Genomic DNA, 17207 nt, shown 5'->3' with positions numbered 1-17207 from the left:
GTCATACAGTGGATTGAACTACAAAGTTCTAGTTGTCTCAACATTGTTTTTACAATTTCCTGTTAATTATTTTACACTAGTGTCATTAACAGTGGTATTTACACTTTGTTGGCCATTTGAGAGCAACATCCTTGTAAATTCATTTGGTATACCACTCTTGACCTGAAGGTGATAGTCATATTTATATATGTAAAGTTTGCTGTTATTCTCTTGTTTTTTTTGAGACATAAAGCACCTTTTGGTCTTTCTAAATAAATAAAAAGGATTTTGAATTGATCACGCATTAATAGGTTTTCCTCAGACATAAAGCCATGTAAAGCTTGACCAGTCATGAGCAGCCAGATATTGATTTTTCTGCTTTGGAGAAGAATACTCATCCACTGAAGTTAGATTAGCTTGCAGTGATTGGATTTGCCATTTTAATATTTTATCACAAATAAATCAGTGTGCTAATTTTGACAAATTGAATTGAATAGATGACCTTTGTACAAAGATTTGTGTATTTCACTTTCAGCCTGTGCCTAAATAGTTTTCTCTCTTTTTCCAACCATATTCTCTTCTTTATTCTAGAAAGGGGACCTTGCTGCTGAATAACTGCTTTGCTGTAATAGCTGCTCTGCTGCTGTCCCTGGGTGAGAGGGCAAAATCTTTTGAGATGCTCATCATCGGCCGGCTCATAATCGGGGTGGACTCTGGTAAGTGTTTAATTTACTAGGCTGGAGAAGTATGTTAGTTTCTATGCTCACCACTCGCCAGGCAGTGTATGAAAGTCACTGTGAAGCAAACTACTAGTAGAGAGACGCATCAATGGTCATCAATAAGTTTGATCAAGAGTTACAAACCTACCTGTGAAAGAAATGTACCTTACACTGTGTGGGTGCTTCACATTGCACTAGCTTACTTTTCAAATAAGATGAAAAACTCAAAGAAAACTGAAAAGAAAATGTAAAGGTGCAAATCATTAAGACTAACATAGGCTTGTGGTGTATCCCCACCCAAAGGAAAAAGAAAAATCTGTGGGAATTGGCAGATATCCAGGATAGTACTTGACAAACCTGAATGCACTGATGATCAGTAAGCAGCAAGACTTTGATTACAGATCTGACTTTCCCTTCTGAATGCACGTCTCCAATCATGGATGAAGAGCTTATCAGTGCTCATTCATCCCTGCCATTGTGGGGTATGTTACCTGCAGAACCAAAATTTAAGGAGATCAAATTATAGGTGCAGAAAAAATGATCAGACAGTAGCTTCACTTATCCAAAATCACACCCAAGTTCATGGCATGCTCACAAGGTTTTACCGACAAGGGAGTTAGCGAGGAGTGAATGTGGAGCCTGAAAGTCTTGGGACCCACTAAAAGAATCTCTGTTTTGTCCTCATTTAGCTGTAAAAAATGTTTTGCGATCCAATATTTGATATCAGCAGTGCATTGGATGAGGTCATCCAGTGGGCTGAGGTAGTTGGCAGAAACAGACCTATATAACTGTGTGTCATCAGCATAGGAGTGATATGAAATGAAATCAGTCTTTGTGTTTAAATTTGTCTGTATGAGGATTAAAAGATAATTAAAAGAGCTGGCTGACATCCTATTTGCCAGTATCAGAGTATCATATGAAGAAAAGGGCTCAGGAACAATATCCACCTCAGCATCAATGTCCGTGAGATGTGTGTTACCTGAGTAAATCTACACATTCACTGCAGAGCACGATCACTTGTTTGCAATTTTTAAACCATGGAAATTGATTTGTGCAGAAAGCTGTCTAAGGATTAAATGTTCTATCAACGCTGACCATTTCTAATGCACAGGCCAAAACATTGCCACAGAATTGAAGACAGTTCTGAAATTCTGCTTCTGATGATGATTACTGTCAGTACAGATTTTAGGCTGTTGGTTCGTCTGTGCTTGTGCATTTCTGTGGACAAACAACACAGATTGTGATACAGATCCAGACAACTAACCCATACATAGCAGCCACTCGTCTGGTTTTTCCACTCGGTGGTGAGGGGAGAGCTGTCACGTAAAAAAGCCATGTCAGTGCATCTTCTCTATAATTTGGAGTAGGGTTAGGTTCCATTGCAAGATTTTAATATGTTGTATTTTTCTGACAGGTATAGCTCTCAGCGCCCTCCCCATGTACCTGGGAGAAATTACTCCGAGACACATCCGAGGTTCCATTGGCCAGTTCAACTCCATCCTGATCTGCCTGGGAGTGTTCACAGGACAAGTGCTTGGGCTCCCCGAACTGCTGGGTCAGGTCAGTGTTGTTATACTACAGTATATACATAAATGGTTTTTGAAGGGGCATTTTGAAGTTTGATGCTAGACAAACAAGACAGACGAAAAAGTTTCAAAAAAGACCACATCAGTCGAAACCTTTCCTGAACAGGAGGGTAGGAGTGCAGTATCCCCGGTCTGCTGCTTAGCAGTGAAACTGCTATAGCATCAGTTTCCCCACTACAGCCTGGGATGGCAGAGCTGTCCTTAATCTCTGGCCAACTGCCTACAAACCCATCTTGACATGCCGTAGGTTTCTCACCAATTCTCACCTTAATTCTTGTAACTCTCGTGCCTCTCTTGTCTGCCACTTGACTTTAACAATCGCAGCGACTCTCATGTGATATCAAGGTGTGAATGAGCTTTAAATGCCTCAGACTTTTCCATCTGTCAGTAGAGCTGGTGCAGCCTCACGGATGAGTGGCAGACTTCTTCAATACTACAGCTACAGTCCAGCGGGTAGTTTCATTTCGACTTGACATCCAAGCTTGGGCTCTTACCGGGGAGAAAGCCTCCGCTGCTCACACTTAATGATTTCCTATCACTTTTTCGCTGGGCAAGTGAATAGTGCAGTCTGCCTGACAACACTTTGCCCATCAGCAGCGTCTTCCTCAGCCACTTCAGTAATAAACTCACGTTTTTACCCAGCACACTGTTTGATTAGTTCTATCTGTCCCTTGTTTCAATGAGATATCAGCAGGAATTCTCAATCACACCTTGTTTACCCTAGAGGAAATGTTATCCACTTTCTCACCTTAATGCCCGCCGTACACAAGTTAAGCCATGTTGACTCGTCCTACTACTGAGGCATTTTCATGACGGGGATCCAGTCTTAATCTATACACTTGATTATTCATGTGCTAGATTTTCAGTTTATCTTTTAGAGCTGAAAACAGACATTAGCCTACGGCATATATGCTTTGAAAGCCAAATACAGTTGTGTAATGTGAACAGAAAGCCACTGATATAAAGCACTCTACTCCTGGCACATTCTGTTGACTTTAGCTCGCTGCTTACTTTTGGCACTGTGTTAAAATATTAATGACTGAATCCTTTTCTTCTAAATTGCTTTCCCAGATTTAAAGCGTGCAGTTATATCCTTTGGCACTTGTGTCTGTTCAGAAAGTGTGAGGATTGTGATCTGTGGCAACCTATCTGAGGCTGACCTTGCTTTCCTTGTTGCTGTTCTTCTAGAGTCAGGCCAAATGCATGGATTACTGACCCATACAGTACACTGTGTTGGAGAACAGTTAGCTGTAAACAGAACTGTCAGAAAATATATTATAATAATAACATATTTTGACAAAAATTGTTAGTGTTTTCCAAAGAAAGGTAGATGGCAAGAAGGTTTAAATTACCTGGCTCTTATTGCTGTGGATTTGGCTAATATAGCATGGGTTAGCATGCTGTTGTTTTTGCCATCATAATTGTAAGATAGTAAGCTCTGCTGGGGTTAAGGAAATGCCAGCCTTAAAACTATTAAAAGAAACTGGTGCTGTTTCTCTCTCAATTGTTTTATTTGTCAGCAAATATTTGAGTAACTGTGAGTCTTACAAGCTAGTGTTACAGCCCAAAATTAAATAGTTAATCCAAAAAGGTACCCCTCCCCTGTCTGCTTTTAATCTAATGGTACGATGTCTGTCTGTCGTCACACTCTGCTGAGTGTGTGCGGAGTGCAAGTATCAGTAGTACATGCTTGATTTAGCTTGAGGTCTTTCATTAAATTAAGTTAAAATTGTGGATTGTGCACAGTAGCTTCAAATTTGAGAAATCCATCACTGCTCATGGAAACCCAAAGCCTGATTGGAAAACTGCGTCTTTCGCTCATGACGTAAATAGTGGAACACAAACATGTAACACAAGTAACACAAATAAAAACCTACTGAGTTTAGGAAGAATTAATACCTTTGCAGTGAGTGGATCTGCTCCTCTTGACTGTGTATTGGTGAATTATGTGAATGTGATTTATGAAGGTGCACCTGTGTACATCAGCAACAGCTGTTTCTGCACATCATCTGAGACAAGACGGCATGTGACGGCACAACATCTGCATTTGTTGGTGTAATTGTTTGCATATGATTATATACTTAAAAGCCACCAAACCTGCATCCACATCCGGTTTTGTTTGGGGCTTACACTTTGTGCTGTGATGTACTGTATGTGCAGAACAAACTATTGCATATTGCATTCCAGCAGTGCATTTGCTTTCATTCAGACAATGATGTTTAAGAGCTGTAAACATATTTCTAAGCCAGTAAATGTTGGATGAAGCTCCTTTTGACATCATTTCTATAGGCCCATGCCTACACTGCATGAAGGCTTGAGTATTGTTGTCAATAATCGGTTATTGTTAGCTTCTCCATTTCTTTTCCATGATTTTCCTTTGTACCTAATCCAATGGAAAGAAAAATATTATGTGTTTCTATGCCATGTTTCCAGCTTTGGATTAAAAATGACTGCCAACTTTGAAACTCCTTGACTTTGATGTCTGACCCTTAAAAATAGAAAGTAACATTTTTCCAGAACAAAATGTATTCTTCCCTAAATCAATGTGTATTTCACTTTCAAATAAAGTGAAGGAAGAAATCAATACTTTTTGGTGAATGTGTCTAACATCAAATGTACAACAGAGCGCCACAGGAAATCATATCTGCCTGTGGCCATCAAATTGTTCAACTCCTCCCTCTGAGTGTCAGACTGAAATTGCAAGTGCAATACATATATAGTCGTACACAACAGTGCAATACATACACACATATATATATACATTGTTATTGTATATATTTTTTACTTTTATTTTTCACTTAAATATTGTAAATGTGTATATTTTTTATTTTCTGTTTCTTATTTTTATATTTTGTACATACTTTTAGTTCTACATTTTGCTACTTTCTACTCTTGAATGGGAGCACCAGTACTGTGCAATTTCCCCCCAGGGATCAATAAAGTATTTCTGATTCTGATTCTAACTGTGGATCCTCATTGTTGGTTTTATCTTCAGGGGATTTGACCAAGTTCTCTCCTCTCCTATTTTCTTCCACTGTCACTTTGCACTGACATTTACACATGGGCGTAGTGTCCGAGCTTCCAGCAAAGCAGGCACTCATTTTTAATTTATAAGTATGGGTTTGTCCCATCCATCATTTCGAGACATCATTTTGCAGGCCACCTTTATGAATATCATATGGAGTGGTGTGTCTTCACTCACAGGTACTGTTATGTATTCATGTCACCTCTGTGGCACCCTTCAGGCTCGCCTGTTTCTTTGTCCATTGACAAGAGCATATGACATAACTGATGATAATGCCACCATGCGTCTTTGCTGGCATTTGGTTATGAGACTCAAACAGGTTTCCTCTCAGCGGAGGCTTCTGTTAATGGGAGCCGGTCTAAGATGTCACTTGTTGTACGGTGCAAAATGGTGATAAGCTTTGACAAATGATAATTACTCTAACCTTCATGCTTAGCAACTGACCTTCTCCTAGTAGGGAAACATGTTTATTCCAGCATTACAGTCTGTCACTGAACTCTCCTGAGACACTGAACTCATCAGCATGCCTCAAACACAACTTACACCAGTAAGGTTAGATTCAGTGGCCTTAATGGGCCCTTATCTATACTCTATATCCTCCATCACACACGCCTTTGGCTTCAGAGGGTTGTGTAAATGGACAAAAAAAAATCGATTGTTATATATGGGGATGGTCAGTGAAGTGCAATTCATTTTAGATGGTTGTCACACTGGGTGTCAGGCACCAGAGTAATATGGTATTCTAAAGGACTTTGATATTTGCCTTCAGGTACTGTGTGTGTACTGCATGCTTATGCTTTCAGTTCTATAACAGTACAGTATGTGTACAATAATGTGTAATAAAAAAAAGTAGAAAAAAAAGTAATTGTTTTGTTCAGTCATATGACATTAAAAGAGCAGTTCAACATTTTGGGAAACACTCTTAGTCACTTTCTTGCAGAGAATTAGACGAGACGATTGATACCACTCTTTATGTCTGTACATTAAATGTGAAGCAAGAGCCCGTAGACGCTTAGCTTAGCACAAAGACTGGAAACAGGGGGAAACAGCTTGCCTGGCTAGCAACTTGTAATTTTTTTACACTTTAGTTTTTGTAAGGATTTAACAAATAATATATAATATGTTAATTGGTGAGCTTTAGAGGAGCTGGTACATTAGGTGGACTTTAGATCTTCTGATCTAAGAAAGCAAATAAGCGTATTTCCTAAAATGTATTTTCTTACTTCCATCCCGTAAATATCAAAGTGCTGTCTTACTTAAAATATATAACTGTTAAACCTGAGGTCACATTCACTTTAAACCTGCAATAACTGATTTTTTCGGCCTCTTGGGGTCAACGGAAATAAGTTGTGAGCACAACATTGACATATCATCACCTTTTAAGTTATTATAGTGAACTTGTTAGCAAACAGTTGCTTATTTACACATCCAGCAGTTAGGGAGCAACATTAGTATTCATCTGGAGTCATGTTTGTGACCACTCGATATCGAAATATCTTGCTCTTTAGCTGCTTCACCAGCTAGTCGCTAACTTTTCAGTGGGTGACCCCTTTCACATTGTCATTTGACGTATTGTTAGTATGAAAATATCTATTATAGCTGCTTTAAGTAAGCACTCCATATCGACCCTTCCTGTAAGGTGTGAATCCCAGTGGAATCCCAGTTCCCTAAACTGTAAGCAGCGCCGCTTTAATATCTTAAGAATGGGACTGTCACACTTCTGACAGAGCAGGAAAATAGGCTCAGAGAGGAGGTGACATTCATTACAAACAGCTACAGGCAGAGGGATGATGGGCTTTTCTTCTGATCCTGGCAGATCTCCACCTATATAGTATTCCAACGGCTGCAGTTCTGGTGACGTGAGGTTTTTACCAACAGGGTTTCCATTTTGTGACAATTTAATGTGGAAGGGGTGTTGTATTTATCCTATTTACAGACACACAAGAACTCCAGAGAAATGTTTATCTTTCAGGTAGTGGGCAGACTAGCCCACTTAAACATGACTGGAAAAATGGTATGAAGGAAAAAAACAGTCCCTTCCCGTAGCTAAATGCCATCTATGCAGATGCCATTTTTATACTTTTAAGTTTCAAATAATTTGGCATAACATATGCGTCGCTGATTGATAAAGAAAAAAACAAAAAAATACCTACCACTCAATTGCCCTTCCAGAATAACACAACATTTAAATAGAAATATCAGGTCAAGTCGGGGTTTCTTCATTTAATGCTCCCTGTAATCCATCGAGCGTTAGTCTTTACCCAGCTAACAGTGAGTGACAGCCAATTAAATGTCACCGCCCGCTGTGGAAATAAAGATTTGCAATTAACTGTTGCCGCCTGTACCAAATTTAGTAAAGATTAGTATGGAGCAGGTTCATTTATCACTTGGGGAATGGCCTGGCTAGGTGAAGTAATTAAGACTGACCCAACACAGATAATATTAGCTTGTTTAATTTGATACCTCACAGAGGTGGGCCACCTGACATTTCCATTACCTCTTTCTGAGAAGTCGCCCCCTCTCTGGTTTTGTGGTGGTCCTCTTGCAGCAGCAGCCAAGGCTTTGTGAAAAGCACATTCTCGTTCCTCTCAGCTCGAGACAGCAAAGATGCGTTTCATCCTCTGCTTTTGTACAATCACGGGATGACAATGACAAGGAAAAATGGCAAGGCTCTTGGAATACAGCAATAAACCATTTGTCTGCTTTGTTTACTGTAAACAAGTATCACTCCAGGTCATAGCGGGGCCCTCTGAGCTGCGATTTGTTTTATCACTAGGGATGATGGGATCAGGGCCCAGAGAGGAGACACAGCTTGGCTCATTCAGCTTGCCCCAGTTAAAAACAACTATTGGGAAGGCGTGCATTTAGCTTGTACTGTACACAGGGCTGAAACTCGCCCACTCTCATCTCCTGCTGGGATAAGACGACCCACAGCTCAGAATTACAGAGACCTCGGGTTTGTGCAGCATGCTTTCATTTACACAGCTCACCCAGGATTTAGTGCGCAGAGGAAGAGTTGGACTGTTACCAGTGTAGACAAGCCCGCTTTATCAGTCTGAGGCAAAAAAGGTGTACAGTACATCTTATATTTTCTTCATAATATGTCTGAAGGGCCTTATTGAGAAAGATAATTAAGCTCAAAAGTTCAACAGCGTTGCACAAGATAACTTGGCAATGACTCATTCACTGTCTGGTTTCTCTTCTTCCTTTCCCTTCTCAGTTATAATCGGTAAATGTAATATTTTCTGTTCCAGAAAGTATCTTGAAGCTTCTTTTCAATATACACATTCATCACCCATTTATTAGTGAGCCATGCCAACTCATATTTTGTTAAATTTCTGAGAAAAAAAAGTTTTTTCTCTGAATATTACCCCACTCTCCCCGCTCCGTTATATTTATATATATGTATGTATATTTACCTACAATTGACCTAATACACTGTTGTACATAGAGGTGGGAGTGGGAGTACATTCCTTATAACCAATGATCCTTTATTTTAATACACACAGTACACATATTTACATTATATAGCTATAAGTACATTGTATAGCTATCAGAAAAAGACTGAAACGCATTTTATTTGATCATGTTTAGGCTACCTACTGCCTTATAAGTGTTTCATTAGAATACAAGTTTTAGCAATTAATTTCAATCAGTTGGACTGTTTAAATCTTTTTTGCCATCTGGATCTGTTGGAAGGTGCATTATACTATACAGTACAGCACATACTTTACTCCTTGAAGTGTAACAGTGGACAAGCGCTGCAGACTGTATAACTTCTGAATGTGCAGTTAATTTACAGTTTACGCTGAATTCATCAGAATTACATTTTTTAAAAAGTTTTACAGCCTGATGACATTTTTTTTCAACTAGTAAAGGTTAGGCAGCTGAATCCCCAACAGACTTCTTATGAGTTGAGAGCTGACATTTTCTCTCCAAAGGGCACCTCCTCTCCACAGTCTCTGCATAACTATGAATGTCCCCCTCCCATTTGCTCAAGCAAGATCATGAAGCGTAGATGTGCCAAATAGACGGGGCTGTGCATCCTGACAGCTTTCCTAATGTTCTGTATGAGGTGTGTACACAGAGTGTGTCTGTGTGTTTCTGCAGCGTAGAAGTCAGAGATCCTTTAGGATGTGTGACGCAACAGTGACTGATGTCAGGTCAGTGACCTCATCCTTCTTTCATCGACACAGACTGGTCCTCGCACTCCTCTTAGTTTTAACGATAGGCCCAGGAGGCTACACTGTTTGTCAGATTCTTTTGATGCATTCAAGGAAAACTTTGGTATCTACTAAAAATCTTGTAACCTGTATTGAATGAATGATCATTTAATATCCCAGGTTACATTGAATAACTCAGGTGCTCTTTGCTGTTGTTGTTGCTGTTGTTGAAAAGCACTCCATTGAAAAGACCATGTTTAAAACCAGCATCCATAAATCTACTGGGCTTTGATAAACATTTAGGCATTTTGTGAGGAAATCGCTGACAACCTTGATGACTAACGGCATCCAATGCACTCGTGTTTGTCTTTTCTGCAGTCTGTATTCACTCTTAGCGTTTCTAAGTTTAAAGATGTTTGGCGTTTTACTATATTGGCCTCATAATCAGCTGATGATTTTGTAGTTCACCCGTCATGGCAGTGACTGGAAACACAGCCAACTCAGTTTTTGAGTTCATCACATCTATTAAGGCAGGGACGCCCTTGACCAGTCATTTCCAAAACAAGAGAGAAGTGCCACTTAAAAACATCTCTTTGAAACTGCTGTTGTAAACATGCTTTAAATTAATATACGGTAGCTCCTGTTGTAGAAGAGAGTTACCTAGCAGGAATTATGATTTAACGTTCTTTTTATTTGTTGGGATGTGGGGGCAAAACTGAGAGCAGTATTTAAATTAAAATATTATATTATCTATTTATTCAGTTAAGTATTGTTATTTAGAGAGTCTACCATGTTCCCTTAGCTAGACATTTCACAAATTCACAATTTGCACACACAGTATAACATGCTGTCATTGCTTATTTAATGCTAACATTTTAAAAGTCTGATAGCATGAAGAACCATAAGTTCTTCCTCAGCTTTCACATTCAAAGCATTGCCATAAGCCTATGCCCTACTTTCTACAAGCACAGTGACTCAATGTTATGTTGCATTTAAATGATAATCATCACTGTCACTTATTGCACTGAGCATTGTACTGCAGCTGTAAGATATGTGTGTTTTGTCCAACTTCTTTGTATAGTGTGGTGTATGAGCTCTTGTCTCATGTCTGAGGCTTTGATGTGGTTCTTTTGTTGATGTTTTGGACTGCAGGAGTCCAGGTGGAACTACCTGTTTTCCTTCCTGGCGTTGCCAGCAGTGCTGCAGCTGTGTGTGCTGCCCTTCCTCCCCGAGAGCCCTCGCTACCTGCTGATGGAGAAGAGGGATGAGGCTGGAGCAGAAAGAGGTAAGTAATGCATACAGTAAGGGAATCACATGTGCCATCCCTCTCACTCAAGTACATCTGCAGAACGCATACAGGCTGCCGCATCAGGCTTTAATGTGCTTGTTAGGTTTTAAGAGCAACTTTCTGGTCTTTACAGCAATCACATCCACACACTTCTGGAGCTGAAAAGAATGGTTCTACAGGGGTGGACCATTACACAAATTAGCATAGTATATCTGCAGGGGATTGTTAGAGTTGTTTACCAAGACCAGAGACTCTTCAATGTGCAAAACCTCAAAGAAAGATGGTCTTTGTGAAAACAATACTCAGGTGTCCATGTGAACAATGAAACAGGTTTTGTTTGCTGTAATCATTTGTGATTTTAATATTACCCGTGCTGGTCAGGGATTTTAATCCAGTAGGGAGCATGTACTGTATGTGGGTAATTCTTCACTCCACCACAGTGATAATTACAGCCACAAGTACCAACTATTCTGCATAAATTGCAAAATTGTCCCTCATTGCTATTTGTATAATGTTGATGAAATGACCACTGAGAGTACATTACTGTTTGGCATAATGATCATTTTATTCTAAAATGAATGGCATGAACAAAGAATGAAATTAAATGATAAAGCCAAAATTAGGAGTGCAACCTTTTGTGTTGAGAGTCTTGAAAATTGAAACTCTGTTGAAAAAACTGATGACACCCTTTCACCCTTCAATTTGTCGTTGCTTAGCACTGCAGTCAGGAGAATGACCAGCGTTGCTGTTCCCAACAGAGGTCAATAAAATTCACATATTAATTAATGTTTTTTAAATATTGAATTATTTAGAAATGCTATCAAATCACCTCCCACTTTTTTAAATATTAAGCACATGAAAGATGTTTCATTCAGCAAAGCAGATGAAAATCTGCTTATCGTCAACGGTCAAGGCACTTTATGTTCCAAGCTATTTTAATAGCTTAACCTTAACCATGTTGTAGTTTCCATGTGCAGATATTGAAGGATCAATCAGCTGTACATGTCTTTACTGTTCTACTGTCAATTTAAAAACATGGAAGTCTTGAAACTCAAGTTTGTCAATCAAAACAATGCAAGGTCTATGCGACATGTGTGAAAAATGATCTATATGGGCTCTCAACTCTCTTGCTAATTTATAAGCATGTTCTCGCCCAACCAACATCTTTAAATTTCAGGGAACTTATAGGAGTAACTATAGTGTCGACTATCTTGTTGAATGTTAAAACGATGTGACACAAGAAGAAACAGCATGGGGTAGAGGCAGTGTTCAAACTGCATGTGTTAACGAAGCATGTAGAAAAATGTGACGTCAGATATGACTTTGATCATTTGTCTCAGGGGTAGTTTGAGCTCTTTGATGTCTATGTCCATACATTATAGATGGGTACTCTCTGAAAGTTTGGCTGCTTGTGTTCTTTGTAAAGTGGAACATCCTGTTTGTCTCCTCTGAACTCAAAGTTGTGCAAGAGTTTGGAAAGGTCTCAGTGTCAGAGGATTTTAAAGTGGATTAAGCAGCACTGATGATGTCGATAAAGGATCAAATTCATCATGAAATGGTGAAATCCGTTTGAACAATGAATTTTAAGCTGCGACATTGACCATTTTAGAATATACATCGGATGGTTGGGGTACTGCTTTCTAGCAGTATCAAATATGCTACAAATGCATCCAAAATACATATGAAATATGGGGGAGAAAGCAGCTTAAAGGACTATAAAACACTATAATAAGCTTCCTATAGGGACACATACTGTATGAGATACCTGGTAAGCATGGATGAAAAGTTATGCTATTGTGAAAGTCAACATAGTGCCATTTTTATAAAATGGTTTGTGTTCAGACATATGATGCATATTAGCAAAGTGTTTTGCACATTGTTTTTTGCTCATTAATGCTTTTATGATAAATAGCTGTAATGGCATCTCTCAACTTTGTGCAGTGTAGTTCATCATCAAACTTTATTGCTAAAGTGTTTCGATTCAAGGACGGTGCTTGTACTTCTCTTGATGGAGCACTTTTTATTTTTAGCTCACTTTGTTGTTTTGCCATCTGTCTTTGTTTACAGCTGCTCTCACCAAATAAATAATTCCAACCTTGAGTCTGTTCGACAAATTGGAATCAAGGAAATGTGTTTTCCTCCTTTTTAAACTGACACAAAAGACCAAAAGAGAAGTGAGCAAGTAGAGAACTTTATAAATCAGTTAACAACCATGACAGAAATATTCTGTTCACAAAATAAAAGTTGTCTAAATTGTCTATTTAACGGCTAAACTGTTGTTGTATTGTGTTATTATATGGTTGAAAAAAGCGTGCTCCTCTGTGGTGCTTTTGGGAGCATTAGACAACAGGTGACCACGAGCTGTTGTGTGAAAAGCTCCTTGAGGAAGAGATGAGTGGTTGGTGAAAGGACATCCTGCCCAAACTCCCCCTCACATCCTCCCTGCTGGTGCCAGCCAGCGTTTTGCTGGCACAGCGCTGCAGATCCATGTTGCTGGCTTGTGTTATAGCGCTGCGGTTGGGGAATTGTTGTCAGCACACACAAATCTTGAGGGGTGGCCCTGTAGTGTCCTATTATCATCATACAGTGTCAGACAGGAACAGCATGTTCTCCTGCACCCCATCTCGTCTCTTGTCATGTCGTATTTGTAGTGGTCCTGCCCTCCATTTAAAGGTTACAGAGGTTGAAGAAGAGATAGTTTTGCACACTAAAGGCTGTCAGTGCAATTGCCAAACTGCGCTTAATTTTTGGATTGCCATGACTCCACTGTTTTCTTTATTTCTGAGTTTATCTCCTCTTTCGCTCTCTCCCATGAGCTTACCAATGAATACAAAGCACACATTCATTTTTACCGTGCCAAGAACTATAAACAAAGAAATATGACATGAGGTGTCCCCTTCTCAACAAACCAATCCCACCATAACTCATCATGCATCACAGTATGCAATTGTTTTTCTTTTTCTCTTCTCTCTATTGTTGTTGTTGTCAGAATGGCTGAAGGCGGGGTGCCAAGGTCACTGGTTTTTCTGACTTACAGTAAGGCGTGGGATTGAATCCAGCAGCATTATTACTTTTTTGGCTTGTTGCTGATTGTTTCTCATTGTAGACACACCAGACTCCCTGTGAATAAGTTTTATAGACACTTATTTTGCTATCCTTCCCATTTTTGCCCCATCAACTTACTTTACCAATGCTAATCCTTTTTGGGAGCCATTGCAGAAATGGATGATATTTTCATTACTGTTGACAAATAAAAATCAACAATGAATTGATCACTAACAAGTATTGTCTGTATAAACAGCCTGATGAATCGTATTCCTCTATGATCCTGATCAAGTTTTTTAGCCCTGATATTGGCCTTATTTTGGCTGATACCAATCATTTAAAATATGCCCGGATTGACCGCGATACCAAACTTTAGGATCAGTTTGGGAGTGTAAGATCTCTATGAAAAACACTTAAATAAGCTACACTGGGTGACATGTTCCCTCATAACCATGGACATGGACACATTTATTTTGAGTCAGTCCCAAATGCACTGTCCAGGTTCGGTAACAACTTACTTATACAAAATGTGTATTAATCTGCAGATGAAAATAGTCCCCAGCAAATACACCATTTACTCCTGCTTGAGTAACATTTACTGAGGACTACAGTGTCCAGCTGTTTTAGGAAATTACTGAGCCTTTTCCCAAACATGAAGCAATATATTTGTGATCCATATTTAAAGATCTCATCAGACTATGCATTGCTGTTTTGGTTCTTTCATGGGACTTGTTAACAATAAGAAAAATCTAGAATAACGCTACCCTTCTCCTTTTAAATTCAAGCAAAAATGCCTCCACATTAACCCTGTAGTCCCTTTCCCCTTCAGACCTTCTTTTAACTTTGAACGCATGTTTCAATAAGGGTTTCTATTCCCACAGTAACGTTGTAGATTTTTTTCTCAAACAGTCTGCCAGTCAGGCTGTATAGTCCTGCCCCACTGTCCTCCTGCAGGGAAAATGAAATAAGTTGCCCCCCTGGGGACAATGCCCCTGCCAATTGCCCACCACCATCATGTAAAATCAATATCATGTCATCAGTGACATTGACAGCCTCAGTGTGACTCTGGATTAAAGCAGGTGTCCATATTTTCTATCAGCAGGGAGTGGTAACTTCATGCACTGATCTGGTTCATAATTATGTTGAGGTGAGATTTCATGGCGAGCAACAGAAGATCATATGATGGGTTTTCTTATCACTGTAGATTTGTTTAAATAATGTTTTCTTTTTTTTTTGTGCCATTTTCAATGTTCTTAGGGCGAACATATAGAATATCAATATGAAAAGGACATTCTGTTGTTGCACACCTGCGAGTTTCAGCCTTGTATTTTAGCTTTCTTAGGTATTTTCTGAGACATATCAGAATCTTGCCTTGTGTACTGTGGCTTTAACAGCACACTCACAGTCTTCATGCGTCACAAATACAAATCATACCACCCTGGAGACCTTGGACCAGGCTTTAGTTTGGCAGTCCTGTCCATGCTGTGTGCCATCCAACTCCCACATCCTAATGACCTGCTTTTAGTCTGTGTCGAAGTGTAGACATTTGTTATTCTGCGTCGTGTTCTTAACCTGTATCCACCTCGACTTCCCATAACCCCGGGGATTCACCTCTACAGGAGAAAGGATTACAGTGAGGGAAGAAGTGTCCTCACACACACTTATTCCCTGCAATCCGTCACATTTAAGCAGCACAGGTTCAAACAAGTTTCAACTTGCTGCAGCCAAGCTGCAGATGACTGTCAGAAACCTGGTCAGAGGTTTTCTGGCAGAGGGTTTTAGTAAAAGATAATAATATCTTTTGATGATAAATAATAAATAATAGATGATATAGATCCTTATATTTAAAATATTGATGTCTCTGGACAATAAATGCAACTCATTCAGATGAGGATAATATAATGTATTAGGACATTTTCCTTCTTTAAATCACTGTGGTTGGCAGACAAAGAAGCACTACAGTAAAATGTCATTTTGTGTTGATTACATATCCCAGAGAAAGCATGAAAACATGACAGGACCAGAATGTAGCCTCTGGGTACACCCTCTGAACAAACACAGTTATGTTTACATTCATTGTTCTCACCAACACGGGTGGATCTTTGAGGCCTAACAAATATGTTGAATGTATTTCCATCCTCATTAAACATTTGCAGAGCCACTTCTTTAAATATTTCAACATTTTTCACAATATATAAGCATTACAAGGACCCATTCAATAAGCGCCACTGGTGGTCACGAACTCCTCAGATGACCTTAAATAAAACAGATGTTTTTTTAATAGTAAAAACAAACATGGTGAGATTAAACACAGGAAATATTTTAGCCACTCAGTCTCATCAGCATTATCACAGAGCTACAGTTAGAAAGCGTATAGATGAACAAAGCTGTGAAGTGCAGCTAATAAGTCGGCTGATTCTGTGCAGGAAAGATCCACATTTAACAGTTCCTACGGTTTCCAGACATATTAATACAAATCTAGAGAATACATGCAGAAGTTATATACCAGTATTACATATCACATGGGCATTAAGTCTAACACGTTACCAACTTTACCACAATAATAACTAATGGTAGTTTATTTGTATCGACCAGTGGCCTCCTTTTCCTCTTTTATCGGTGCTTTGTTGAAAAATTCTCTGCCTCGAGTAGTCAAAGACTCCACTGGATACTTAATAATAGAAACACCAATCACATATCACCTGGGCTGTGAGACTGCATTACACTTGATGAACCTGCAGAAAACAGGTTTAGATTTTCATTTAGTTTATGTGGGTGTTCAGTTTTTAACAAATTGATCCATTTATATGGATACGTCTTCATTTGCCTCAACTTCTTTGATCTCAGCATGATGGTTGTTTGTGTGTGTGTCAGCCTTCCAGAGGTTTTTGGGGAAAAAGGATGTGTCCCAGGAGCTGGAAGAGGTCTACGCGGAGGCTCGAGCTCAGGACAACCTTCAGACTGCCTCTGTGTTACAGCTGATGAGGAGCCCAGCTGTTCGCTGGCAGCTCATCACCATCATCATCACCATGGCCTGTTATCAGCTCTGTGGCCTCAATGCTGTAAGATGCTGCTCTTATTTCACTTTTTTCAGATTGTCAGTGGAATCCACTTCTTTATGCTATATTATGGTGCATTATATATTTAGGACACATTATTATTCTTTTATAGGGAAAGAATAGGGAATTTGAGTTTGATTAGAAATATACCTTCGTTCAACACCATTTGCACGGCAAACATTCTGTATATCAGCCAGAGACTTTCCTGAAGATGCTCTGTCACACCTCCAGTCACACCTCAACATTGTTAATCAGTTTTGGCCCTTGGTGGACAGATTCACAGAAGTGCAAAGGCAGGAAAATGAAGAGTGTTTCCTCTTGTACTCAAGAGACTCAGAAAGAG

General features: G+C 39.3%; 1 protein-coding gene across 1 annotated transcript in view; it reads left to right on the top strand.

Annotated features, from left to right (window-relative positions):
• slc2a9l2 (solute carrier family 2 member 9, like 2) overlaps positions 1-17207 on the top strand; it is a 79358-nt gene that overhangs the window by 15126 nt on the left and 47025 nt on the right. The window contains exons 4-7 of the mRNA XM_070902466.1: positions 571-695; positions 2113-2258; positions 10625-10757; positions 16680-16867. Coding sequence (XP_070758567.1) covers positions 571-695; positions 2113-2258; positions 10625-10757; positions 16680-16867 — 592 coding nt within the window. The remainder of the gene's footprint in view (positions 1-570; positions 696-2112; positions 2259-10624; positions 10758-16679; positions 16868-17207) is intronic.

This window comes from Enoplosus armatus, chromosome 3, assembly GCF_043641665.1.
Source record: "Enoplosus armatus isolate fEnoArm2 chromosome 3, fEnoArm2.hap1, whole genome shotgun sequence".
Lineage (NCBI taxonomy): Eukaryota > Metazoa > Chordata > Actinopteri > Centrarchiformes > Enoplosidae > Enoplosus > Enoplosus armatus.
The sequence above is the reverse complement of the archived record's forward strand: the minus strand, read 5'-3'. Positions and strand labels throughout refer to the sequence as shown.